A 27,861-nucleotide genomic window follows, 5' to 3' on the forward strand; every position below is an offset into this window, starting at 1 on the left:
AAATATTACAAATGATAAAGCTTTGTTACTTTGATCTCATATATTAAAATTGCATTAAATGCGTAAAAATGGTGCAACCCTTGGCGCCTTTAATACATGGGTATGGCTTAGCTACTGTAGATTGGCAGGGCAACGCACAATTTTATAGACGCACTAAAATTTAAACTAGAAAGTGAAAGGCAATATGGCATAAATGCACTACAGCTCATGGCTAGTGCTTCCTGACCACTTCCCAATGTGTGACGTCCATGTATATCATATGAAGACTCATTGGACACCATGATTCTGGAAGGCTATCCAGCACAGATACAAACTTCCTTATGCAATGAAATATTAGTGGAGCCCCCTCGCTACTGCAGTTGACGAATAAATGAACATGATGTTCATGCCATTAGGGCTGGTTCATCAGAAGGGAAAGAAGTTGAGGAGAAGCGTGTCTGAGATTTAATTAAAAAATAAAGATAAGGGGGGGCGTGTCCAGATGCTGAGCTGAGCAGAAGTGTGGTGAAGGAGCTTCTGCCATCTCCCAGCTATAAATAGCATAATATCACCCTGCATCACCGGGTTCCACAGTCAGCATGGGGCCTAGGAAACCTAGAATCACACAGCAGCCAGCGGTGGACCAGCCGGCACAGCGGACGGCTCTGGACGCTTTTCTGGGCCTTGAACAAGTCCAGGGAGATACGCAGGCGCCATCTTTGCAGAGACAGGGCAGTGAGGAGGAAACTTCCCGGCACGAAGCTCTGCATCAGGACGGCACTCAGGAGACTGATGGCTGCAGGGAGGAGATCTCCCCCTCTACATCGGGGGATGAACCGTGTGCAGAAGGAGCAGGACTTCATGGAGATCAGATCAGCACCGCTGCTGACAGCAGCCACGAGGTGAGGGGGAGGGGGGGTGTTGGGCCCCCTCTCCTTTACCCTTCATATCAGCCCACACAAACAAACAGCTCCTCATTACATCAGGAGGTTCTTGGACAGAATAATACACAGAACACTGCCTATATCCAACCCCATCAGGGATACTACTCCTCTCATCATCCACATTATTCAGTTAACTATCCTCTTAACTCACAGCCTGATGGCAGCTTCAGGGGGCCTGCCCCTCCCTCCCAAGACTGGCAGTCTATTCTGGCAACCCTACCATCTAAAGAGGACTTTAAGACCCTCATTAGTGAGGTCAAAGACATATGCAGGGCAGAAATAGCAAACGTAAGACGAGATCTACAACACTTAAATGGGAGAATTGAGGCCCTGGAAGAGGAACATGACTCCACAAGAAAACACATGACAGAAATTCACCAGCTAGTGTCCTCACAACAACAAGTGATGGAGGAAATGCAGTCCCACTTGGAGGACTTGGACAATAGGGGACGCAGATGCAACATACGTGTGAGAGGAGTGCCTGAGGTGGAGGATTCTGAGTCTCCTGATCTAATCCTGCAGGACATCTTTAATAATATTCTGGGTGCACCTTCAACCAATATAACTAAGTTGGACAGAGCACACAGGGCGCTACAGCCTAAGAAAATGTCTACTCAACCCTGAGATATTATATGCTGTGTTCACGACTTTACTACTAAAGAATTGATCATGTCCAAAGCCAGAACCCGGAACCAGACCCCCTCATTTCGGGGAACAGAGGTTCAGCTCTTCCCCGATCTCTCCCGCATAACCCTGCAGAAGCGGAGACACCTCAGGCCCCTCCTGCTAATTCTCCAGGAACACCAAATTAAGTATAGATGGGGGTTCCCATTTGCCCTGACGGCCAGGAAAGATGGAAAGTCCACGACTCTACGTACCCATGCTGATGTGACGGCCTTCTGTACAACCCTGGAAATCCCGGTGGTCAACATTCCACCATGGGTCCTGCATGTACCTGGTGCTCCCCCTCCGCCGATGTGGACCAAGGTGGGGGGAGGAAGGCGCGGGGCGCGTGGGGGAGGCGGGGGGAGAGGCGGCCGTGCCCTGTCTTCCCCCCGTATCCGTTGACTTGACTTTTAGTTTAGGCTTGTTTAGAACAGGCCGCATATTCTCTTTTTTCTAAGCCTCCCTTACTGATTGGCCCCTCTGCTTTCTGGCCTGTGACGCTAGAAATGGGACATCCAAACCCCACCGGGGGATGGACACAATGCTGCCTCTGTGTGTCTGGAGCCGCATCATTTACTGAATCAATTGAAGCAGGTCACCCGGGAAGGCAGGTGGCGGGGGCTTCGCCAGGGCCACTTCGGTTGCTTCCCAGTTACCCCTTTCTTTACATTGGAGGGGCGGCTGGTTGGAGATAGACCGGCTCTCTCGGATCCGGAGACTTCCACCTATCCTAGGGCCTCCCTGGGATTGATACTGAGACCGACTTTTTCTACCACTCTGGCCCTCCGAGCCAAGAGTGGGTTTCCTCAGGGGATCCCTCCCCGGGTTAAACCCCGGGTATTGTTCTCAATGGTTTCTCTATGTTTTTTCACTTTTTGGTTATGTAATTTACTAACTGAGTGTCTATGTCTTCCCTTTTCCTTGTTGTTCTTACCCTACCCAACCATCCAAATTTTGTTTCCACCCTCGGTTCGATCTTTGACAGCCTTCATCTGGTGGACCAGCCGTGCTGAGACAATCTCTATGTTAACCTACACCTTCACAGGTAATGGTCCTGACACCTGCACTACACTCCACTTAATGCAACTAAGATGACACGTATTGTATCTATTAATGTGCGGGGTCTTAATTCTCCCCGCAAAAGGAAATTGCTGTTACAGGAGCTGCGCTCCACTAGGGCAGACGTGGCTTTCATCCGAGAGACCCACTTTGACTCTACAGGCTCATTTAAGTTTGCGGCCCACTTATATCCCCAACAATATCTAGCAAGCACGAATACTAAGAAAGGGGGGGTTGCAATCTTGATTGCAAAAAATTGCCCTATACAAGTCACTGGAAATCACTCTGACCCTAAGGGACATTACGTGATCCTGGAGGCACAGGTGGGGGGCTCACCTCATATTCTCGCTAACATTTATGCTCCGAATGAGGGACAGATTCGCTTTCTGAAGGGGGTATTTTCACTCATAGGGGGGCTTCCCCATGCGGCGACGATAGTAGGTGGAGATTTCAATCTTCCATTCTCTGAAACATTTGACAGGCTCTCTCTCGGGAGGTTCCCGCCCTCTGACTCTGTGAAGAAGCTGTCTTTGGGCTCCCGGAGGATTATAAGATCTGAGATTCTCTTTGACGCATGGAGGGTGGCGCACCCTGGGGAGAGAGCCTTTACCTTCTTTTCACACCCACACCAGACCCATACCAGGATCGATTACTTCTTTGTAAACTCTGCTATTCTTAAGAGGCTGGGGGGGGTGGAACTGGGATCCATTACCTGGTCAGATCATGCCCCTGTGATCATGGATCTTGAGGGAGCCCATTCTCGACCTAGATTTGGCTACTGGCGCTTAACCCCTTCATGACCAAGCCTATTTTGACCTTAATGACCCAGGCCATTTTTTGCAATTCTGACCAGTGTCTCTTTATGAGGTAATAACTCAGGAACGCTTCAACGGATCCTAGCGATTCTGAGATTGTTTTTTCGTGACATATTGGGCTTCATGTTAGTGGTAAATTTAGGTTGATAATTTTTGCGTTTATTTGTCAAAAAATCAGAAATTTGGTGAAAATTTAGAAAATTTTGCAATTTTCAAATTTTGAATTTTTATTCTGTTAAACCAGAGAGTTATGTGACACAAAATAGTTAATAAATAACATTTCCCATATGTCTACTTGACATCAGCACAATTTTGGAAACAAAATATTTTTTTGTTAGGAAGTTATAAGGGTTAAAAGTTGACCAGCGATTTCTCATTTTTACAATAAAATTTACAAAACCATTTTTTTAGGGACCACCTCACATTTGAAGTCACTTTGAGGGGTCTATATGGCAGAAAATACCCAAAAGTTACACCATTCTAAAAACTGCACCCCTCAAGCTACTCAAAACTACATTCAAGAAGATTATTAACCCTTCAGGTGTTTCACAGGAACTAAAGCAATGTGGAAAGAAAAAATGGACATTTTAATTTTTCCAACAAAAATTTTTTTTTAGCATCAATTTTTTCATTTTCCCATGGGAAACAGGATAAAATGGATGCTAAAATTTGTTGGGCAATTTCTCAGGAGTACAACGATACCTCATATGTGGTCATAAACCACTGTTTGGGCGCACGGCACGGCTCAGAAGGGAAGGAGCGCCATTTGACTTTTTGAATGGAAAATATGCTGGAATATTTAGCGGTTGCCATGTCGTGTTTGAGAGCCCCTGTGTGCATAAACATTGGAGCTCCTCCACAAGTGACCCCATTTTGGAAACTAGACCCCCCAAGGAACTTATCTAGATGCATAGTGATCACTTTGAACCCCCAGGTACTTCACAAATTGATCTGTAAAAAAAAACAAACAAACTTTTTTTTCACAAAAATTTTCTTTTAGCCTCAGTTTTTTCATTTTCACATGGGCAACAGGATAAAATGGATCCTAAAATTTGTTGAGCAATTTCTCCTGAGTGCACAGATACCTCACATGTGGTCATAAACCACTGTTTGGGTGCACGGCATGGCCCGGAAGGCAAGGAGCACCATTTGACTTTTTGAATGGAAAATTAGCTCCAATCGTTATCGGACACCATGTCGCATTTGGAGAGCCCCTGTGCACCTAAACATTGGAGCTCCCCCACAAGTGACCCCATTTTGGAAACTAGACCCCCTAAGGAACTTATCTAGACGTGTAGGGAGCACTTTGAACCCCCAAGTGCTTCACAAAAGTTTATAACACAGAGCAGTGAAAATAAAAAATAATTTTTTTTCCTCAAAAATGATTTTTAGCACACTATTTTTAATTTTCACAAGGCTAACAGGAGAAATTGGACCACAAATCTTGTTGTCCAGTTTGTCCTGAGTACGCTGGTACCCCATATGTGGGGGGGAACCACTGTTTGGGCACACGGCAGGGCTCAGAAGGGAAGGAGCGCCATTTGACTTTTTGAAATGCAAATTACTTCCAATCGTTAGCGGACACCATGTTGTGTTTGGAGAGCCCCTGTGTGCCTAAACATTGGAGCTCCCCCACAAATGACCCCATTTTGGAAACTAGACCCCCTAAGGAACTTATCTAGATGTGTAGTGAGCACCTTGAACCCTCAAGTGCTTCACAAAAGTTTATGATGCAGAGCCGTGAAAATAAAAAAAAAAATTTTTCCCCTCAAAAAATTATTTTTTAGTGCGCAATTTTTTATTTTCACAAGGGTACCAGGATAAATTAGACCCCAAAGTTTGTTGTCCAGTTTGTCCTGAGTACGCTGGTACCCCACATGTGGGGGGGAACCACTGTTTGGGCACACGTCGGGGCTCGGAAGGGAAGTAGTGACATTTTGAAATGCTGACTTTGATGGAATGGTCTGCAGGTGTCATGTTACATTTGCAGAGCCCCTGATGTACCTAAACTGTGGAACCCCCCCACAAGTGACCCCATTTTGGAGACTAGACCCCCCAAGGAACTTATCTAGATGTGTGGTGAGCACCTTGAACCCCCAAGCGCTTCACAGAAGTTTATAACGCAGAGCCGTGAAAATAGAAAATATTTTTTTTTCCACAAAAAAAAAAATGATTTTTAGCCAGCAATTTTTTTTTCACAGAGGTAGCAGGATAAATTGGCCCCAAAAGTTGTTGTCCAGTTTGTCCTGAGTACGCTGATACCTCATATGTGGGTGGGGACCACTGTTTGGGTACACGTCGGGGCTCGGAAGGGAAGTAGTGACATTATGAAATGCTGACTTTGATGGAATGGTCTGCGGGCATCATGTTACATTTGCAGAACCCCTGATGTACCTAAACTGTGGAACCCCCCACAAGTGACCCCATTTTGGAAACTAGACCCCCCAAGGAACTTATCTAGATGTGTGGTGAGCACCTTGAACCCCCAAGTGCTTCACAGAAGTTTATAACGCAGAGCAGTGAAAATAAAAAATATTTTTTTTTCCTCAAAAAAAATGATTTTTAGCTAGCAATTTTTTTTTTCACAAGGGTAGCAGGATAAATTGGACCCCAAAAGTTGTTGTACAGTTTGTCCTGAGTACGCTGGTGCCCCATATATGGGGGGGAACTATTGTTTGGGCACACGTAAGGGCTCGGAATGGAAGTAGTGGCGTTTTGAAATGCAGACTTTGATGGAATGGTCTGCGGTCGTCATTACGTTTGCAGAGCCCCTGATGTGCCTAAACAATAGAAACCCCCCACAAGTGACCCCATTTTGGAAACTAGACCTCCCAAGTAACTTATCTATATGCCTGGTGAGCACTTTGGACCCCCAAGTGCTTCACAGAAGTTTATAACGAAAATTTAAAAAAAAAATTTTTCCACAAAAATATTTTTTTAGCCCCCAATTTTTTATTTTCCCAAGGGTACCAGGAGAAATTAGACCCCCAAAGTTGTTGTGCAATTTTTCCTGAGTACGCTGATACCCCATATGTTGGGGTAAACCACTGTTTGGGCACACGTCGGGGCTTGGAAGGGAGGAAGCACCGTTTAACTTTTTGAACTCAAAATTGGCTGGAATCAATGGTTGCACCATGTCGCGTTTGGTGACCCCCTGATGTGCCTAAACAGTGGAAACCCCTCAATTCTAACTCCAGCCCTAACCCCAACACACCCCTAACCACAGCCCTAACCCCAACACATCCCTAACCCTAATTCCAACCCTAACCATAACCCTAACCCCAACAGACCCCGAACCCTAATCCCAACCCTAACCATAACCCTAACCACAAGCCTAACCCTAATTCCAACCCTAACCCTAATTCCAACCCTAACCCTAATTCCAACCCTAACCCTCTTTCCAACCCTAACCCTCTTTCCAACCCTAACCCTCTTTCCAACCCTAACCCTCTTTCCAACCCTAACCCTCTTTCCAACCCTAACCCTCTTTCCAATCCTAACCCTAACCCTCTTTCCCACCCTAACCCTAACCCTCTTTTCAACCCTAACCCTCTTTTCAACCCTAACCCTAACCCTCTTTTTAACCCTAACCCTCTTTTCAACCCTAACCCTCTTTTCAACCCTAACCCTAATGGAAAAAAAAAAATAAAAATATTATCTTTATTTTATTAGTTCTGCCTACCTATGGGGGTGATAATCGGGGGTTTGTTTACTTTTTCTTTCATTTTGATCACTGTGAGAGTGATCAAAATGAAAGAATGGAATCTGCAGCCGGCAGATTCGGGCGGGCGCACTGCGCATGCGCCCGCCATTTTCAAAGATGGCGGCGCCCATCATCCGGACCCGAGGGACACCGGGAGGGACGGGGGGACACCGGAGGTACCGGGGGGGTGAGGGGGGGATCGGAGGCTGGCGGGGAGCAGAGGGAATGGGAGGGGGGCAGATGATGACAGCGGCGGCAGATCGCCGCTGTCATTCAGTTGCGGGGGGGGGGGCGATCGCCGGTGGGGGGGGGGGGTGGAATCGGTGTCTCCAGCCATGTGCGATGCTACAGCAGCGTCGGACATGGCTGGATTGTAATATTTCATCAATTTTCATTGATGAAATATTACTATCGCTCTGATTGGCTGTTTCACTTTTAACAGCCAATCAGAGCGATCGTAGCCACGCGGGGGCGAAGCCACGCCCCCTGTGAATTACAAAGCCCCCTGTATCTGCGGGTCGGGTGACCTTTCAGTGACCCCGGTCACCCGACCCGCAGGGGGGCTTTGAAGTCATGACGCCACATAGGCGTCACTGGTCAGATTTGAACCAGGTTTCATGACGCCTATGTGGCGTCATTGGTCGTGAAGGGGTTAAATGAATCTTTACTCAAGGACCCCGAAGTCAGGGCCTCACTGCATAAGCAACTGGAGGAATTCTTCCAGCTCAATACGGGCTCAGTCTCCTCCCTGGGAATTCTGTGGGAGGCACATAAGGCGGTGATGAGGGGCCATTGTATTAGGGAGGGCGCCAGGGCCAAGAGATCCGCGGGGGTTCAGAGGGCACATTTGACTTCTCAACTAAAGCTTCATGAGAGGACACTTGCTGAATCTCCCTCTCTGGCCGCTTTGAAAGAGGTGGTCAGACTAAGGGAAAAATTAAAAGATCTGGCGGTGGTGGGGGCGGAGAAGCTACTAATTTTCTCTAGACAGAAATTTTATGAAAGGGGCAATAAGGCTCACACCCTCCTGGCACGCCAGCTGAAAGAACGCTCTGCGGCTTCATGTCCTCAGGCCTTGCGGGACGCTGCAGGGGTGACGCACTATCACCCTGATGCCATAGCTGATATTTTTGATAATTTCTACAAAAAATTGTACAATCTTGGTCCCCCATCGGCTGATGGATCCCAGGGTTCAGGGGCTATTGAAGACTATCTTGCTACCTTAGACCTCCCCTCCCTACCTAGTGAAGCGATTGAATCTCTAAATAGTGCAGTTTCCTCTGAAGAGGTAGAGGAGGTTTTGGAGTCCCTGCCCATGGGAAAATCACCTGGCCCTGACGGTCTGACATACTTTTACTATAAGACATTCGCCAAAACACTCCTTCCTCATTTAGCCTCATTATTTAACTCCTTCTTGCAAGGCGACCCAATCCCGTCCACAATGCTACATTCCCACCTCATCCTCCTTCCAAAACCGCCTAGGGACCCCTTGGACTGTGCAAACTATAGGCCAATAGCCCTTTTGAATACAGATTTGAAGGTGTTCACCAAGCTACTGGCCTCCAGACTTAATAAATGCATACCCTCGATTATTCATAAAGACCAAGTAGGCTTTATTCCATGCCGTCAAGGGGGTGATAACACCAGGAGGGTTGTGGACTTGGTGGACATCTCGAACCGAAAGAAATTGCAAACACTAGTACTGAGTCTTGACGCCGAGAAGGCTTTCGACCGCCTCTCCTGGCCATTCCTTTTTAGTACGATGCGGGTCTTTGGCATCTCGGGCGGATTTCTGTCCGCGCTGAGATCCCTATACAACCACCCTACAGCAGCCATAAAACTCCCTCTCTGTACATCCAAACCATTCACTTTATCGAATGGCACTAGGCAGGGGTGCCCTTTGTCGCCTCTCCTGTTTGCCCTCTGCATAGAGCCCCTGGCAGCGTCCATACGACGGGACCCCAATATTTCTGGGGTGATGGTTGGGAGTAAATCTTTTAAGATCGCACTATTTGCTGATGATGTCCTATTGACGCTCACTAATCCCCACGTGTCTCTTCCGAACCTCATGAGGGCTTTGAGGTGATATGGGGACTTATCTGGATATAAAATCAATTCCAGCAAAACGGAGGCTATGCCGCTTAACATCCCCCCTGAGGTATGGGACCACCTACGCCTGAATTTTAAATTCAGGTGGAAACAGGATGCTGTGAAATATTTGGGGGTGAATATTACGTCCTCATATGAGACCCTCTACAAACTAAACTTCCCCCCCCTCTTTAAAGAATCAAAAGCCCGCCTGAATAAATGGCAATCACTCCCTCTTTCGTGGATGGGTCGGATAGAGGCGGTAAAAATGAGCCTTTTACCCAGATTGATTTACGCCTTTGAGACCCTCCCAGTTGGAGTTCCGGTCTCGGAACTGAAGTCCCATCAGGCGGCTATTCTTAGGTTCATATGGCAACAAAAGCGCCATAGAGTGGCTAAGGAGGTTCTCACAGCTCATAAGACCAGGGGAGGGCTTTCTGTGCCAAATATTCTTAACTACTACTGGGCTACCCACCTGAGGAGAATCCCCTGCTGGACATCCCTATGGGCCTACAGCAAGTGGAATGAAATAGAGAAATTATGGCTTGCCCCAATACACCCTAACTCTCTCTTATGGTCGCCAGCACGGTGTGAGTCCTTTCCACCCCTTTTGGGCCCCATGCAGTTCACCCGTAACATTTGGAATACCTGCACACGGAGATTTGCCCTCATGTCACCTTGCTCCCCCCTGGTGTCCTTCATCTATCACCCACAGCTCCCAAGCAGTTTAGAGTCTCCTATGGTTCACCCTTGGCTTAAAGCGGGCCTATTTAGATTTGCGGATATTATAGACGGGGAGACCATGGAGATTCACTCCTTTGATTATCTTAAGCAACATTTCTCGATTTCCAATAGGGAATTCTTTCAATACCTACAAATCAGAGATTTTGCTAACTCCCTATATGGTAAAGCGGGAGCTTCGATCCCCACGGATTTCGAGAAAATTTGCAGGAGGGGCGTGAACACCAGGGGTCTGATCTCAGAAATTTCTAACCTTTTATCGAATCCACGGGGTGGGTCTGGTGAATCTTTTCTATACATGCGCAAGTGGGAGGCCGCCTTGGAGCGGCGTATCTCTTCCCGAGAGTGGTCTGTCATTTGGAGGAATGCCGCAAAATCGTCAGTGTGTACTCTCTATAGAGAAAATATCTATAAGATACTAATGCACTGGTATCACACTCCAGAGTTTCTGCATGGACTGAATCCCTCTGTCCCTCCCTCCTGTTGGAGATGTGGAAAAAGCACTGGGTCCCTCATGCATATATTTTGGTCATGCCCAAAAATTGTACCTTTTTGGGGTCAAGCTAAGTCCCTCATTGACAAGGTATTGCATACAGATATAGAACTAAACCCGCTGGTGCTTCTCCTGGGTCACGGGGCGCCGGGTATGGGCAAACTCTCCAATAGATTATTGCAACATATCCTTACGGCGGCCAGATGCCTGATTGCGCGCTTTTGGAGGCAGCCGAGTCCCCCTTTGCTTCAGACTCTCATTAGACGGATCATGGATGTCAGAAGGATGGAACACCTTACAGCCTTACTAAATGATTCGGTGGTGCGCTTTCAGGCAATTTGGTCCCCGTGGGATTATTATGCAGCGGGATCCGACCTGTAGTGCGGCTGAGTTCGGATCTGATTAGTCGATTTAATTGAGGTTCCCCCCCCCCTTTTTTTTTTCTCTTCCCCTCCCCTTCCTTCTACTCCTTACTGTCTTGTCTTGTCTTTGTCATGTATATCTTTGTAAAATTAAGGTCATTTATAGCCTTATATCGTTTATATTGTTTATTATTCATGCACACTATACAGAAACTAAATACTTGTACGACTTTGTTTTGTTCTGCCATGTTTAATAAAATAAAATAAATTTTATGGCTAAAAAAAATAAAAAAAAATAAAGATAATTACATACCTGTAATTTCATTTTCCTGAAACCCATGACAGCACCTTGGGGAGTTGGATCCGCCCCAATCACTGGACAGAAAGCCAAGAGCACAAAATAAAAAGGCAACTCAAACTTCCTCCATGTGGTTTCCAAGAACTCAAGTAGAAGTCACCCGAATTATAATAATTATTCTTGTTATTATTTATACATACACTCAAGCCCATTCTTCTTTGTGAGAAGGGAAGAGTGAGGACTACAATCAACCACAAGCCAGAGGGAGGGAATAATAGGGATGTGGTCATGGGTTTCAGGAAAATCAAATTAGGCTGGTTTCACATTAGCAGTTTTTTGCGCAGCGCATCGTGCGCGTCCATGCGCATGCGTCATGCGCACCTATGTTTAACATGGCATGCACATGGTCTATCGTTTGTACACGTTCGTATGCGTTTTCGTGCGCATGCTGTTTTTTTAAGGTGTGCGCCTAGGCACACCAGACGCAACCTGTTGCATTTTTGGGTCAGTACAACGGTGTCAAAATAACGCATGCGCACGGAATGCGACAAAATAACACATTACAGCCTATGGGAACACAGGCGTGCACATTTCCATGCATTTTAAGAGTTAACATGACTAGAAACTGGTTAAAACGCATGCGCCTAAAAAACGCAAACCTATGCAAAACACATGGTGTGTTTTTTGCATGCATTTCTATTGCGCACGAAGTGCTGTGCTAAAAAACGCTAATGTGAAAGTAGCCTTACTGGTAAGTGGTTATCATTTTTCCCGTCACTCATGACAGCACCTGAGAAACGATGACCAAGGAATCCTCTAATAAGGAAAGAGCACCCCTGTAGGATCTTACACCTCTTACCAAAAGGACAAGCTTGGACATAGCTGTTAAAGGGAACCTGTCACCAGTTTTGTGATATAGCAGCTAAAAATATCCGCCATATTCAGCATCTACTATGCATTCCCTACATCCTTCTAGAACCGCCTGAGTCCCCTTGTATACTCACGAAAACGTTTTTTAATGTCTCCCGCACTGTATGGTAATCTTCTCAGTCCGGTCCGATGGGCGTGGTTTCAGACTTCTACATCACTCCCATCAGCTGTTGCTCGCCGTCCTACTTCATGGATAACGCCTCTTGCGCTGTGCAACATCTCACGCCTGCTCAGAAATATTTCGTTTTGTGCCTGCGCAGTATGTTGTGACCATCTGCAGGCAACGCCAAAAAAGAGAAGTGTGCATGCGCTGGCAAACGTAGTTCCAGTACATGAGCCTGAAGTACGTGTGTCGGCGCTTGACACTTCTGTTTTGCGGCTTAAGGTGATATTTTTAGCTGCTATGTCACAAAACTGGTGACAGGTTCCCTTTAACAGCTATGTCCCAGTTTGTCCTTTTGGTAGGAGGTGTAAGATCCTACAGGGGTGCTCATATCGGTCAAGCCTGGTGACAGGGTCGCTTTAAAGGTGCTACTGGAGAGTCCCTTTCTGGAGGAATTCTAAAATAGAACTAACTGGCACTCCATCCCCCAGCTTAGCTTCTGAAATGGATAGAAATTTTTTCCAGGTCCAACCATAGATCTTCGTGGTGATGGCCTTACAGCTCTGGAGTAAGGTAGAAATTAAGCTATGAGAAAAATTCCCTGTTCCTTAACAGCAACCTTTCAAGTTCCATGCTGTTAAATGTAGACTGGCTGATTGAGGATGCTAAACCTGGCTCTAGGAGGGAAGATCTGGGACCTCCGATAGCACCCATGGCTTGCCGACTGATATCAGTCTCAAACAGCAAAACCATGGCCTCTTGGGTAAAAAGGGTGCTATCAGGATAACTCTCGCCCTGTCTTCCCTGATCTCAGGACTGCTGATATTAGTATCACTGGTGGAAAAGCATAAACTAGATCGTAATACCATCAATTACCTGAGGATTCTCTCTGGGATTCAAAAAACAGAATTTATCCACTTTCCTGTTTTGCCTGTTCATGACTAGGTCTATGTCCAGCAAGCCCCATATGTCCACAATCTGATTGAAAATTAACTGGTTCAGAGCCCAACACCCTTGCTTTAGCCGAATGCAGGTTAAAAAGTATACTTTGCAGACATGGCGATCCTTTAAATAAGCTCTGCATCTATTTGAGTCTGCACCTGTTGTAATTACCTTCGATATTTGGTGTACCCAAGGCACCCCAATGGCTAAATTCTCTATGTTCAACTACCAAAGAAGCGAATGGGTCATTAATTGGGGATTATTTTAATCTCTGTTCCAGACAACCTTTCAAGGTGAATTCTTTAGAACTTTCCACTGCCACTTTTTGGTTTGAAATTGGGCCCATAACACTGCCAGGATACAAGAGGTCAGAGAACCTAGCAAAGACATAGCTATCCTTAGCGTCATGGTGGCAACTTTTATCACCTCGGATACCTGGCTGCATATTTTTTCTATCTTGCCATCTGGAAAACAACACTTGATTTATGGAGTTCAGCGTAAGACCTAAAAAGACTTGTACTCTTAGTGGCTTTAGTCTCAATTTTTTAAGATTCAAGAGCCATCCCATTTCCTTCAAGGTAGCGCAAACCGATTGTAATTGGAAGTTGCAGTGATGAACTGACCTGCCTACAATTAGGAGTCATCCTGTTACGGGACTACTAGCATATCCTGTTCTCGAAAGTGAGCGGTCTCTTCCACTATTATTTTTGTAAAAACACGAGGGGCCACTGACAGATCTGACACAAACGTTTGATTTCTCCTTTTATGGCTAATGCCACCCCGAGGAATTTCTGGCATTCCACATGTATTGGCACATAGAATCATAGAATGTTAGAGTTGGAAGGGACCCCCAGGGTCATCATGTCCAACCCCTGCTCAATGCAGGATTTACTTAATTATCTCAGACAGATATCTGTACAGCTTCTGTTTGAAGACTTCTATTGAAGGAGAACTCACCACTCATTGATCACCCTGTCAAAAATTGTTTTCCAATATTTAATCTGTATATTCTCCCTTTCAGCTTCATTCCATTGCTTCTTGTGTTTCCATGTGCAAAGGAGAATAGAGATGATCCCTCTACACTGCAACAGCTATTAAAAGGAATCTGCCACCCCATTTTTGACCCATAAGCTGGGGCCACCACCATCAGGGGCTTATCTACAGAATTCTGTAATGCTGTAGATAAGCCCCCGATGAAACCTGAAAGATAAGAAAACCACCATGGTTACTTACCGGTAGCCGTTTTTTCCGGAACCCATGACAGCACCACCTGAGAGAGGGATCCGCCCCGCCAGGACAGGAACCTACTGAGACATAAGGGGCGGCACCTCTCCCCCGCTTCAGTTGGGTTACAGAGCACCGAGAGGACTTCCCGGTTAGTTACATGTTTAATCCAACACCACAACACTCAAAAAACACCCTACTAATTGCGCACACCCATATGGTGAAAAAGTAACCATGGTGGTTTTCCCTTCACCCATGACAGTACCACCTGAGAGATTTTTGGAGACTTCAAAACACCTTAGGGAGGGACCAGGTTAAGTTAAGGTTAAGTCAGCAGAGGAGGAAAGATTCAACCTATAGTGCTTTAAGAAGGTTGAAGGTGAGGCCCAGGTAGCAGCCTTACAAATCTGTTCAATCGATACCTCTGCTTTTTCAGCCCAGGAGGTCGCCACGGCTCTGGTGGAATGAGCCTTGATGCCGTCAGGAATCGGGATACCACTAGCTGTGTAGGCTACACTAATGGCCTCCCTAATCCATCTAGCAATAGTCCCTTTTGAAACCCCATAGCCTTTCCTGGCACCCTGAAAAGCTAAGAATAGGGACTGGGACCTCCTCCACTGGCTAGTCATAGATATGTATTCTACAAGAGCTCTCTTAACATCCAGACTATGGAATTTTTCCTCCCCCAGATTTTTTGGGTTCTCGCAGAAAGATGGAAGGACAATTTCCTGGCCCCGATGGAAATCTGATGCTACTTTGGACAGATAAGCGGGGTCTGTTCTTAACACTACCCTATCCTGAAAGACTTGCGTATAAGGTGGATTTACTGAGAGAGCCTGTAAGTCGCTTATCCTGTGGGCTGACATAAGGGCCACTAACAGGATTGTTTTTAGGGTCAGAAACTTTAGGGGTAGCTGATGTAATGGCTCATACGGATCTTTTGTAAGGGCTTCTAGCACCAGGTTTAAATCCCAGGGGGCTATCCGGGGTATTGGGATAGGCCTAGCTCTATGGCAGGATTTAATAAATCTGGCTGCCCACCTATTTGATGCCAATTTGCAGTTGTAGAGCGCCCCTAGTGCAGACACCTGAACTTTAAGTGTGTTCACTGCTAACCCCATCTGCAACCCCGATTGTAAGAACTCCAGGATGGCATTAATCGGGGGTTCTTTTCCTAACGGCCTACCTAAGAACTGCAGGAACTTAATCCATGTTCTGCCGTAGATGTTAGTTGTCACTGGTTTCCTACTCGTTAGCAGGGTGGCCACCAACCCGGGGGAGAACCCTCTATCCGTTAAAAGCGACCTTTCAAATTCCACGCCGTCAGATGGAATCCTTTGACCTGAGCGTGGAATATTGGACCTTGAGCTAGTAGGTCCGGGATTACTGACAGTACCCATGGATCGGAGAGGGACATCCTTCGTAGCAGAGCAAACCAGGGCCTTTTTGGCCAAAATGGAGCTATTAGAATCACCCTGGCTTGATCGTTTCTGATTTTTCTGACAACTGTTGGAATTAGAGCCACTGAGGGGTACGCATAAGCCAGCCAGAAGTTCCACTGGATGTGCAATGAGTCCACTGCCCATGGTTTTTCTCTCGGGTTTAGAGAGCAGAACCTTTCTGTTTGCCTGTTGTGCTTGTTGGCAAAGAGGTCTATCACCGGTTTCCCCCAAAGCGGAGTTATTTTTTGAAAAATGGACCGGTTTAGCGCCCATTCCCCCTGCTTCAGGGTATTGCGACTCAGGAAGTCTGCCTCTGTTTTCTGCCCCTTTTATATGTAAGGCTGTCAAGGAGTGTAAGTGTTCCTCTGCTCTGCTCAGAATGTCTGTCGCCGCGTCCATTAAGGAGTGTGATCTTGTCCCTCCTTGGTGGTTGATGTATGCCACCGCTACCTTGTTGTCTGACATGATGCGTACATTTCGACCCTGGAATAGCGGAATAAAGTGACTTAGGGCCTTGCTCACTGCCCACAGTTCTCTCAGGTTGGAGGATGCTTCCTTTTCTTGACGCGTCCAGGAACCTTGACCTATGATGCCCCTTAGGTGTGCCCCCCATCCCGAGGAGCTTGCATCTGTTAAGATTATATCTGATGTCTGTCTGTCCCACGGTATTCCCAAGGTCAGATTTGTCTTGTCCAGCCACCAGTTGAGAGAGTCTCTGGTTTTTAAGGAAAGCTCCAGCTTTCCTTCTAAACGCCCTCTTAGCGATCTTTGTGCTGTTAGTATCTCCCCCTGGAGTTGCCGGGTGTGAAACTGAGCCCACCTGACCGCCGGAATACAGGATGTTAGGGTACCTAGTAGGGACATTGCTCTTCTTAATGTCATACGTGGTTGGTTGTGGCCCGTCAAGGCCAGATTTTGCACCTTTTCTATTTTGGACTCTGGGAGCAGACACTCTTGCCTTTCTGAGTCTAGTATAAATCCTAGGAAGGTCTGTTTTTATAGGGGTTGCAATTTTGATTTTTTTAAATTGACTATCCACCCTAATTCCTGCAAGGTGTTGATCACCCGGGTCAACTGCGCTGTACAGTGGTCCTCTGAGCTGCCCACTATAAGAAAATCGTCCAGGTATGGTATTATGACCGTGTCGTGAATCCGGAGAAAGGCTGTCACTTCCGCTATGACCTTGGTGAAAACTCTCGGGGCTATAGATATGCCAAACGGAAGAGCCCTGAACTGAAAGTGCCTTAGTATGCCTTGAATATAAAGTGCTACCCTCAAGTATTTCTGGTAATCTGGGTGGATAGGGATGTGATAATACGCATCCTTTAAATCGACTACGGCCATGAAGCAATCTTGGTGTAGCAGCTTCACCGCCGTAGTTACTGATTCCATCTTGAAGGTCAAGTTCCTTATCCATAGACTGAGCAGTTTTAGATTTGTGATTGTCCTGAATGTTTGATCAGGTTTTTTTTATCAGAAAAAGGGGTGAAAAGAACCCCTTACCTTCCTGTATGCGTGGTACCTCGGAGAGTACCCGCTTGTCTATCAGGCTCAGGATCTCTGTTTCTAAGGCCACCTGCTCTTCGGTCACCTTCCTGATGGGTGTGATGACGACCACGGGTTTTGACTGACGAATAAAGGGAATTTTCAGGCCTTCTGTTAGGATGGTCAGGATCCAGGCATTGGAGATCTTTTCCCAAGCTTGGAAAAAGAGTGCCAATCTCCCCCCCACTGGAATACTGGCGTCACTGTGGCGACTTCTTTGAGGTGGAGGTGCCTCCACCAAACATAAACCCTGATTCTTTTTTTCTCTTATCCTCCCATCTTCTCCTGTCAGCGGGAGGACGCCCCCTATTGAATCTCCCCCTCCGAAAGGGCTGTCTCCTCTGATCCATAGGGAATCTGGGGAAGCCTTTTTTCTTATCGCCTGCTTTCTCCAGAATATCGTCCAAGTTCTTGCTGAACAAGAATCGACCATCGCAGGGGAGAGACCATAATTTGGCCTTGGACTGAAGGTCACCCGGACAGCCCTTAAGCCATAACGCGCGTCTAGCAGCATTTGATAGTGACGCTGCCCTGGCTGTCATCCGCATAGAGTCCGCCGAGGTATCGGCCAAAAAAGCTGCATGCCCCGTGCAAGAGATACATCTCCGATAAGATTTTCTCTCTTGGGACCCTTGAAGCCAGCTTTTCTTCTAATTGCTGCAGCCAGATCATGAGGGACCGTGCCGTGCAAGTGCCCACCATCGCCGGTTTTAGTCCTCCTGCTGTCGCTTCCCATGCGTGCCTCAAATATGAGTCCGCTTTCTTGTCCAGCGGGTCTCTAAGAACCCCTGCGTCTTCCAGGGGCAGGGCCGACCTTTTGGAGGACCTGGACACTGCTGCATCTATTTTGGGGATTTTGTCCCATATCTCCGCATCCTTATGATCAAAGGGATATCGTCTCTTGGAGGTGGATGGAAGGGCCCCCCGATTTTTCGGGCTTTTTCCACTCTTTCTCAATAAGTGCCTGGATTTTCTCGTTTACTGGAAAGGTTCATTTTTTCCTCTCCTGAAGCCCCCCAAACATGACGTCCTCTAGGGTTTTAGCTGCCTTTTCTTCCTGTAGGCCCATTGTAGTTCTAATGGCCTTTAGGGCGTCTGTGTCTTCTACGGGGAAACATGGTTTACCCCCCATGTCGCTGTCTGAGGAGTCTGAAGAGGATGATTTTTCCGCCTGAGATGACATTGACGCAGAATCCGAGGGGGAACTAGGGGGATCCTTCCTGGTTTTTTTCCCTTTTTTCAATAGGGACTTAATTGAGCCTTCCATTTCCGACCTTAGGGCAGATATCAGATTGGCTGCGAAACTAGGCGCTTCCTCCGCCATAGTCCGCTGAATGCACGCAGCACAGAGATCTTTTTGCCAATCTCTTGCTAGCGGAGATTTACATACAGCACAATCCCTATTGTTCTTCTTGCTTCCTGTTTTTCTGGGCCTTTCCTACAGGGTGAAGCATACAACAGAAGCCCCTATTAACATAATGCTAACATTCACGAAGATCACTCACCACCCAAAATCAAGGGTACCGGACTCGGAGGCTGCGTCAGAGCACGTGACCTGCGCTCTTTGGATCTTGAGGAGTCCCCCGACCTGCGGCTGGGGCGACTGCTGCTGGAATGGCTTCCATGCTTTCTGCCAGAGGGCTTAGAGGGAGGCAGGGACGCTGAACGTTCCTGCTCTGACTCCATGTTGCACCACCTGTTTGCTGCTGCCTCCTCTTTTTAAATGACGCGCCTCCGCTCAGGTCAACTGAAGCGGGGGAGAGGTGCCGCCCCTTATGTCTCAGTAGGTTCCTGTCCTGGCGGGGCGGATCCCTCTCTCAGGTGGTGCTGTCATGGGTGAAGGGAAAAACACGTTAGATTATACTCACCGGGGGGCGGAGTCAGGTGCGGTGGGTGTCGCGGTCCGGTCTGGCACCTCCCAACTTCATACGATGATGCTTCTCCCTCGGCTCCGGTGTAGGCGTACTTTATCTGCCCTGTTGAGGACAGAGTAAAGTACTGCAGTGGGCAGGCGTTGGGAAGGGTCAGAGCGGTCCGGCGCCTGCGCACTGCAGTACTCTGCTCTGCCCTCAACAGGGCAGATAAAGTACACATGCACAGGAGACGAGGGAGAAGCAAGGAGGAGGACATCATCATATGAAGATGGGAGGTGCCGGACGGGACGGCGACACCCATCGGACCGGACCGAAAGCCGGGGTGAGTATAATCTAACTCTTTTGTCTTATCTTTCAGGTTTCATCGGGGGCTTATCTACAGCATTACAGAATGATGTAGATAAGCCCGTGATGGCTGTGGCCGCAGCTGATAGGCCAAAAATGGGGTGACAGACTCCCTTTAAGTCTCCTCTTAGCCTTCTTTTTTGCAAACTAAACATTCCCAGATCCTTTAAACCTTTCCTCGTAGGACATACTTTGTAGTCCACATATCCTGGTAGCTCTTCTCTGAACTTGTTCCAGTTTTTCAATAACTTTTTTAAAATGTGGTGCCCTGAACTGGACACAGTATTCTAGATGAGGTCTGACCAAGGAGGAGTAGAGGGGGATAATGACTTCATGTGATCTAGACTCTATGGTTCTCTTAATACATCCTAGAACTGTGTTTGCCTTTTTTGCTGCTGCATCACAATTTTGACTCATGTGCAATCTGTGATCTATTAGTATACCCAAGTGTTTTTCACACATGCTGTTGCTTAGTTCTATTCCTCCCATTCCGTAGATACAATTTTAATTTTTCTTGCCCAGATGTAGAATCTTCCATTTCTCCCTGATAAATACCATTCTGTTATAATAGTAGAAAACATCTCCAGCACTCAGCATTCTATTAGTCACTGTTCATTGTTTAAGCTTATCTATAGCCTTCTAAATTGTTTCTCGGTCTTCTCTAGAGTTAGTTATCCCTTAGCTTTGCATCAACTGCACATTTGATTAGTATACCTTCAGTTCCCTTAGCTAGATAATTCATAAAAACGCTGCACAAAATTTAGGTCAGGACAGAGCCTTGTGGTACTCCACTTGACTTTCTTTCAATTGGATGCGCAACCATTTATTACCAATCTGAGTATGATCATTGAGCCAGTTATGAATCCACCTAATCGTAGCCTTGTCAATCCCATAAATGGTCATTTTTTCAATAAGGTTAGTATGAGATACGTTATCAAACGCTTTGCTGAAGTCGAGATATATACTGCATCTACTGCACTTCCCTTATCCACCCAGTCTGACTCAATCATAGAAGAAAACTAGATTAGTCTGGTACGACTGGTTTGCTACAAACCCATGCTGGGTCTGGTTAATTACTGTATTCTTATCTAAGCATTTACAGGCATGCTGTTTAATAATTTGTTCAAAGTTTTTTCCTGGTATAGAAGTAAACATCTCAATTATCAGGAATCTGCTCAGGCCCCTCAAAATTGATTATAGTCCTAAAGATGCCACGCGGTAGCCAACCAACTACAGAGAATGACTTTGCTAACTCGCACCTGCATGTCAGCCAGGTCCCCTGGACCCGCTGTGGCACTTCCAGAACCCCTGTACTGGCTGCAGCAGGGACTGAGCCACTGCCTGCATCCCAACAAGGTTCCTCGTCAAGGACAGGAAACCAACTGATGCGTGGCAGAGGTGCTGCCCTTTTATCTTGTAGGTTTCTCTCTGTGGTGCGGTCATGGGTGAAAGAAACAAAATGGTTTTATGTGAATCTATAAAGATTGTGGCAACCATTTTTGGTCATGTAAACTGGATGAAAGTATATGTTGGCAGGATCGTTCATGATGGGGAGAGGGGCACAAAGTATGTTAACTATACATTTGAAATGTGCCATTGAATTATACATTTTAACAGAGTAGATTTTAATTTTATTTTTATGTGAATTAGCGGTTTCATGCTATCGGCTTGTACTAGGTTAAAATAATTAAAAAAAAAAAAAGTTACTCTCCCTCCTCTAGTCAACTGACGTCTCAGGGGCAGTTCAGCTCTTCTGCCCGTTTACAGGTTGCAGCTTAGATGTCACAAGTACAGAGCACATTATTACTCCTGGCACTGAGCTGATGTCAACTACTTCAGCTTGACAGCTGACCTCAATGATTGGCTGCAGTGGTGATGTGCGCTGTAGTTGTGAAGTCAATGACGCTAACGAGCAGTGATGGAGAGGATTGGCTGGAGCAGCAGATTAGGAGTAACAGCTATTAGTATTTTAACCTAGTGTAACTTGACAAACTGAGCTTATTTCTGTAAAACCATTTTAAAAAGGTTCTAACTCCTCCCATTTAAAACAAAAAACCTGCATCATGCACACTGGCCATTAGGCCTAATGCTGGACTCCTACTTCTTGTTTGCACATGAGTATTAGCAGCAATAAACTGAAATTTGGTATTTAAGTACAGTGGGGCAAAAAAGTATTTAGTCAGTCAGCAATAGTGCAAGTTCCACCACTTAAAAAGATGAGAGGCGTCTGTCATTTACATCATAGGTAGACCTCAACTATGGGAGACAAACTGAGAAAAAAAAATCCAGAAAATCACATTGTCTGTTTTTTTTTTTCATTTTATTTGCATATTATGGTGGAAAATAAGTATTTGGTCAGAAACAAGCAATCAAGATTTCTGGCTCTCACAGACCTGTAACTTCTTCTTTAAGAGTCTCCTCTTTCCTCCACTCATTACCTGTAGTAATGGCACCTGTTTAAACTTGTTATCAGTATAAAAAGACACCTGTGCACACCCTCAAACAGTCTGACTCCAAACTCCACTATGGTGAAGACCAAAGAGCTGTCAAAGGACACCAGAAACAAAATTGTAGCCCTGCACCAGGCTGGGAAGACTGAATCTGCAATAGCCAACCAGCTTGGAGTGAAGAAATCAACTGTGGGAGCAATAATTAGAAAATGGAAGACATACAAGACCACTGATAATCTCCCTCGATCTTGTGCTCCACGCAAAATCCCACCCGGTGGGGTCAGAATGATCACAAGAACGGTGAGCAAAAATCCCAGAACCACACGGGGGGACCTAGTGAATGAACTGCAGAGAGCTGGGACCAATGTAACAAGGCCTACCATAAGTAACACACTACGCCACCATGGACTCAGATCCTGCAGTGCCAGATGTGTCCCACTGCTTAAGCCTGTACATGTCCGGGCCCGTCTGAAGTTTGCTAGAGAGGATTTGGATGATCCAGAGGAGTTTTGGGAGAATGTCCTATGGTCTGATGAAACCAAACTGAAACTGTTTGGTAGAAACACAACTTGTCGTGTTTGGAGGAAAAAGAATACTGAGTTGCATCCATCAAACACCATACCTACTTGTAAAGCATGGTGGTGGAAACATCATGCTTTGGGGCTGTTTCTCTGCAAAGGGGCCAGGACGACTGATCCAGGTACATGAAAGAATGAATGGGGCCATGTATCGTGAGATTTTGAGTGCAAACCTCCTTCCATCAGCAAGGGCATTGATGATGAAACGTGGCTGGGTCTTTCAACATGACAATGATCCAAAGCACACTGCCAGGGCAAAGAAGGAGTGGCTTCGTAAGAAGCATTTCAAGGTCCTGGAGTGGCCTAGCCAGTCTCCAGATCTCAACCCTATAGAAAACCTTTGGAGGGAGTTGAAAGTCCGTGTTGCCAAGCGAAAAGCCAAAAACATCACTGCTCTAGAGGAGATCTGCATGGAGGAATGGGCCAACATACCAACAACAGTGTGTGGCAACCTTGTGAAGACTTACAGAAAACGTTTGACCTCTGTCATTGCCAACAAAGGATATATCACAAAGTATTGAGATGAAATTTTGTTTCTGACCAAATACTTATTTTCCACCATAATATGCAAATAAAATGAAAAAAAAACAGACAATGTGATTTTCTGGATTTTTTTTCTCACTTTGTCTCCCATAGTTGAGGTCTACCTATGATGTAAATTACAGACGCCTCTCATCTTTTTAAGTGGTGGAACTTGCACTATTGCTGACTGACTAAATACTTTTTTGCCCCAATGTATATATTGAGAATGCCATCATTGTGAAGGGAGGAGAAGGTGAGCTGTGACATCACCTATTGTGAATGGTAGACTCTTTGTTATTAACTGTATATAATGTATAGTCCTGTCCAAACATAATAAGGCTGTGGAAGAGGCTCTTCTGCATAGAACAGCAACTGTGAGTTTAATGCAAGGTTTTGTGGCCAGTGTAAAAAATGAAAGATTTCATTTTTTTTCTCTATTATCAAAAATGTTTTAAAAATACATTAAATGTGAAAAAATTTTTTTAAACAATAGGTCATTGTCTGATGACACATTCCCTTTAAGTGTTAGGTGATTATTCCCTTTAGGACATGTGCTATACATCCCACTGGGTGCCAGGTGCATGGAGGGGGCTCAGAAGCAGAGCCTGCTCAATGCATGGTGGATGACACCTGAGTTATATAGGCAACTAACAGTAACAACTGCATCTAGTGTCAGTCTCTGAAAGTGACATTTAACGGGGTATTCCCATCTCCAAGATCTTATCCCAATATGTAATAGGTGTAATAATAATAATATTGTCCAATTAGAAATGTAGTATAGTTTTTCTGATTCGCCATGTCTCATTCTTTATATGCAGGACCTTAGAAATCCATGGATATGACCACTAGCAACTAGTTAACTAAATCACTGTATCAGTGGTTGTAACTATGGATACTTAAGGGCCTGCAATGCCTGCCAATGAGTAAAGACATAATGAATCAGAAAAACTATACTACATTTCTAATTGGAGGGATTTGCTAATATTAGTATTATTACCCATACTATATATTGGGATAGGATGTTGGTAAGGCTCATTATGGCTCATTATGGTACCGGAGTGATGTTTTGGACAACCATCAGCCGCCTGTGATTTGATTCCATTTTCCAGTATATAATATGGTAAAATGAACAAGTCATTTAAAACTACAACTCATCCCAAAGAAATAAACCCACAAACAGCTACGTTGGCAGAAAAATAAAAAATGTACCGTATGTCTTTTGTAAGGAGAGGAAAAAATGGAAGTGCAAGCAACAATGAAAACAGGTTGTGCTGAAAAGGGGTAAATCTCAAACAGCCACAAAGACTTTCTTTCCTGAATTAGTAGAGTGATATTATAGGTATTAATAGTCTGTATATAAACGTTAGGAATATTTTATGACCACCAGTTACAAGCGAGGATTATTCTATTACTATATTAATGTTTGGTTACCATTTTTGGATTTTCGGCAGATGACTTTAGCAGAGTTGGCACAACTGTGTCCATGTTCTTTAACAGCTCCTTGTTAATAGTTTCAGAAAATAGATTGTAGAAATACTCTCCATGAGAAAAGTTAATGAAGCTCCTTTGCGCGCTCCCAGACAATGGCACTGTTAACAACACCGTGTTCAGCAGCAGGCTTACGAGTTCTTGACACTGAAAGAAAAGGCACAATTTAATACAGCCCAAACAATCGGAGAGTCAGTAATAGTGGAATAGAGTCATTTCTCTGCTCTAGATTCTCTGTGCAAGAGATTGATTATCACGTCTTCAGAATACAACCTCCATTTCATATTAGAGACATTGGGCCAGGCAGGTTGGTAGATTTTGCAAGATGTAAGATTCTGGCAACTTTTTAATGACATTCTTACAATAATATAATATTTAAAAAAAATGGATGGACAATTAAAGGCAATCTGTCACCTCATTTTTCACATAAAAGCTGCAGCCACCGCCATTAGGGGTTTATCTACCGCATTCTGTAATGCTGTAGATAAGCCCCCGATGTAACCTGAAAGATAAGAAAAACAAGTTACTCATCCAGGGGGGCGGTCCGGTCCGGGGCCTCCCATCTTCATGCGATGACGTCCTCTTCCTTGCTTTTGTCGCGGCTCCTGCATAGGTATAATTCTCTGCCCTGTTGAGGGCAGAGCAAAGTACCGCAGTGCGCAGGTGCTGGGAAAGGTCAGAGAGGTCTGGCGCCCGCGTACTGCAGTACTTTGCTCTGCCCTCAACAGGGCAGAGCAGTACACCTGCGCCGGAGCCGCGACAGGAAGCAAGGAAGAGGACGTCTTCACATGAAGATGGGAGGCACCGGACGGCGACACCCATCGGACTGGACCGTCCCCCCCCGGTGAGTATAATCTAACTTGTTTTTCTTCTCTTTCAGGTTACATCGGGGGCTTATCTACAGCATTACAGAATGCTGTAGATAAGCCCCTTATGGCGGTGGCCGCAGCTTATATACGAAAAATGAGGTGACAGGTTCCCTTTAATAGCATCTCTGAGCTTCAATTCATAGAGGAGAGTCCTGACACTACTTGATTTACTGCGAGGATGATGGGCAATATCACATACTGGCAAAGCACCAAGGAAATATGCCTAAGTCCTTATTCACATGTCAGTTTTTGACGTACGAGTGCAATTCGTGTTTTTCAATATAAAGGGAAAAAAAAACTGATGAAAATCATTGGTGAAACTCAGTCTTTTTCTCATAAGTGAAAAAAACAGATGTCTGATTGAGGCCTTAGGATATGTGAACACATTAAAGGTGTTGTTCGCTGCAAATTGATATGTCTGTAGTCACTCTGTGTAACTGCAGATTTATTTATCCTCCCAGCGTACGCACTGTGTGATTTCTGAGCCGGGGACTAGAGGGAATGTATACAAGTGTATGGAGCGAGGCTGAGCCCACTGGACGGGGTCTAGCCAGGAGTATGCATAATGCACACGTACCCTCCTGGCTCAGAAAGAGTGCGTGCACTGGGGAATTCATAAGTATGCAGTCACACAAAATGACTGCAGATTTATCGATTTGAACAGGATAACCTCTAAGTATTTGCTGAAGACATTTCTGCATCAAAAACGCATCTCTTGGCAGAAAAATACACTGCATAAAAGCATGTTTTTGATATTTTTTTTTTAGAATTGACATGGTGCAGATATGAAACTGCTTCAAAACTATAAGGAAAAAATAAGCAACATGAGCATGAGATTTCAAAATCTTATTCAGTTTGCTGGGACAGAAAAATGCTACATTTTTTTCGTGGCAAAAAAACGCAATGTGTGAACATACCCTTAAAAAACCTTGTTGATACTTTAATTTTTGCTGCTGCATCTCTGTTTCATAATAAAATGTAAAAAAGGCAATGTAACATCAGAAAGTTACCTATTTCTTTTATATCTATGTGTGTTATTGCATTCCACTTTCTACACAAGACTTTGGGGTTGGACGTCTTACCTGAACTATAGCTCTGAGTTGTGTACGGCAGGTCAGAGATGCGCTTCACAGCAACCATATGGGCAAACGATACTGGAGTCTAAGGATGACTCTTTGGCTCTAAGGGATAATGTTGTGGCCATGCGCTAAGGTAAGTATGCAGGGAGGAGGTGGAGGTGAGCGGTGACCATCACCTACTGTGAATAAGAGTTCTTAAATAGGTCCAATCATGTACTGAAATCTTCTCTTTCATGATAATGTAAAAAAGGAGATTTTTGTGTACTCACCGTAAAATCTCTTTCTCTTAGCCTCTAATTGGGGAACACAGAACCATGGGTGTTATGCTGCTGTCCACTAGGAGGCGACACTATGCATAATCTGAAAAAGATTAACTATGGCTCCTCCTCTGTAGTATACACCCCTGGACGGCGTTAGCCTTCTCCAGTTTTGTGCAAAAGCATTAGGAGGAACATAACAGAAATAACATAACCATGCCTGTAAGAAGGCCACTATGTACAAGCTCAAAGAACAACATGAGAACTCAACCGTAACAACGGCCCGTAAGGGCAACAGGGTGGGAGCTGTGTCCCCCAATTAGAGGCTAAGAGAAAGAGATTTTACGGTGAGTACACAAAAATCTCCTTTACTCTGTCGCCTCAGAACCATGGGACGTCCCAAAGCAGTCCCTAAACTTGGGGCACCGCCGCCAGCAGAACCCGTCTACCCAGGCTCGCGTCCGCTGAGGACTGGGTATGAACTCTGTAGTGTTTAGTAAACGTGTGTAGGCTAGTCCAAGTGGCCGCCTTACCCACTTGTTGTGCCGAAGCCTGGTGCCGAATGGCCCAGGAGGCCCCTACCGCCCATGTAGAATGTGCCGTAATACCGGCCGGAAGAGGAGAATTTTTAAGGCGGTAAGCCTCTTGTATGGTGGATTTGATCCACCTGGCAAGGGTAGCTTTGGAAGCCGGCAGACCCTGGCGGACGCCTTCCGGAAGAAGGAAAAGGGAATCAGACTTCCGGAAGGGCGCAGTCCTTGACACGTATGTACGCAATGCCCTGATGAGGTTAAGTGTATGCAGAGCCTTCTCCACTCTATGAACCAGAACCGGGCAAAGGGATGGCAGTGAAATTTCCTCATTGAGGTGGAAGTTGGACACAACCTTCGGAAGGAAGGATGGGACCGTACGGAGAACTACCTTGTCCTGGTGAAAAGCCAGGAAAGGCCGTCTGCAGGAGAGTGCTGACAGTTCAAACACCCTGCATAGCGAGGTGATTGCCACCAGAAAGACCACCTTCTGGGATAGAAGGTGGAGTGGGACTTCCCTAAGGGGTTCGAAAGG

The 27,861-nt window shown here is 45.7% G+C and overlaps 1 protein-coding gene across 2 annotated transcripts in view; it reads right to left on the bottom strand.

Moving 5' to 3' along the window:
* Window positions 1–27,861, bottom strand: part of PRKDC (protein kinase, DNA-activated, catalytic subunit) — a 503,687-nt gene that overhangs the window by 274,184 nt on the left and 201,642 nt on the right. For both annotated transcript variants that reach the window (XM_073583775.1, XM_073583776.1), the window contains exon 36: window positions 24,535–24,738. In XM_073583775.1, the coding sequence (XP_073439876.1) occupies window positions 24,535–24,738 (204 nt within the window). The remainder of the gene's footprint in view (window positions 1–24,534; window positions 24,739–27,861) is intronic.

Source organism: Dendrobates tinctorius, unplaced genomic scaffold, assembly GCF_039654945.1.
Source record: "Dendrobates tinctorius isolate UK_male_01 unplaced genomic scaffold, ASM3965494v1 ptg000081l, whole genome shotgun sequence".
Lineage (NCBI taxonomy): Eukaryota > Metazoa > Chordata > Amphibia > Anura > Dendrobatidae > Dendrobates > Dendrobates tinctorius.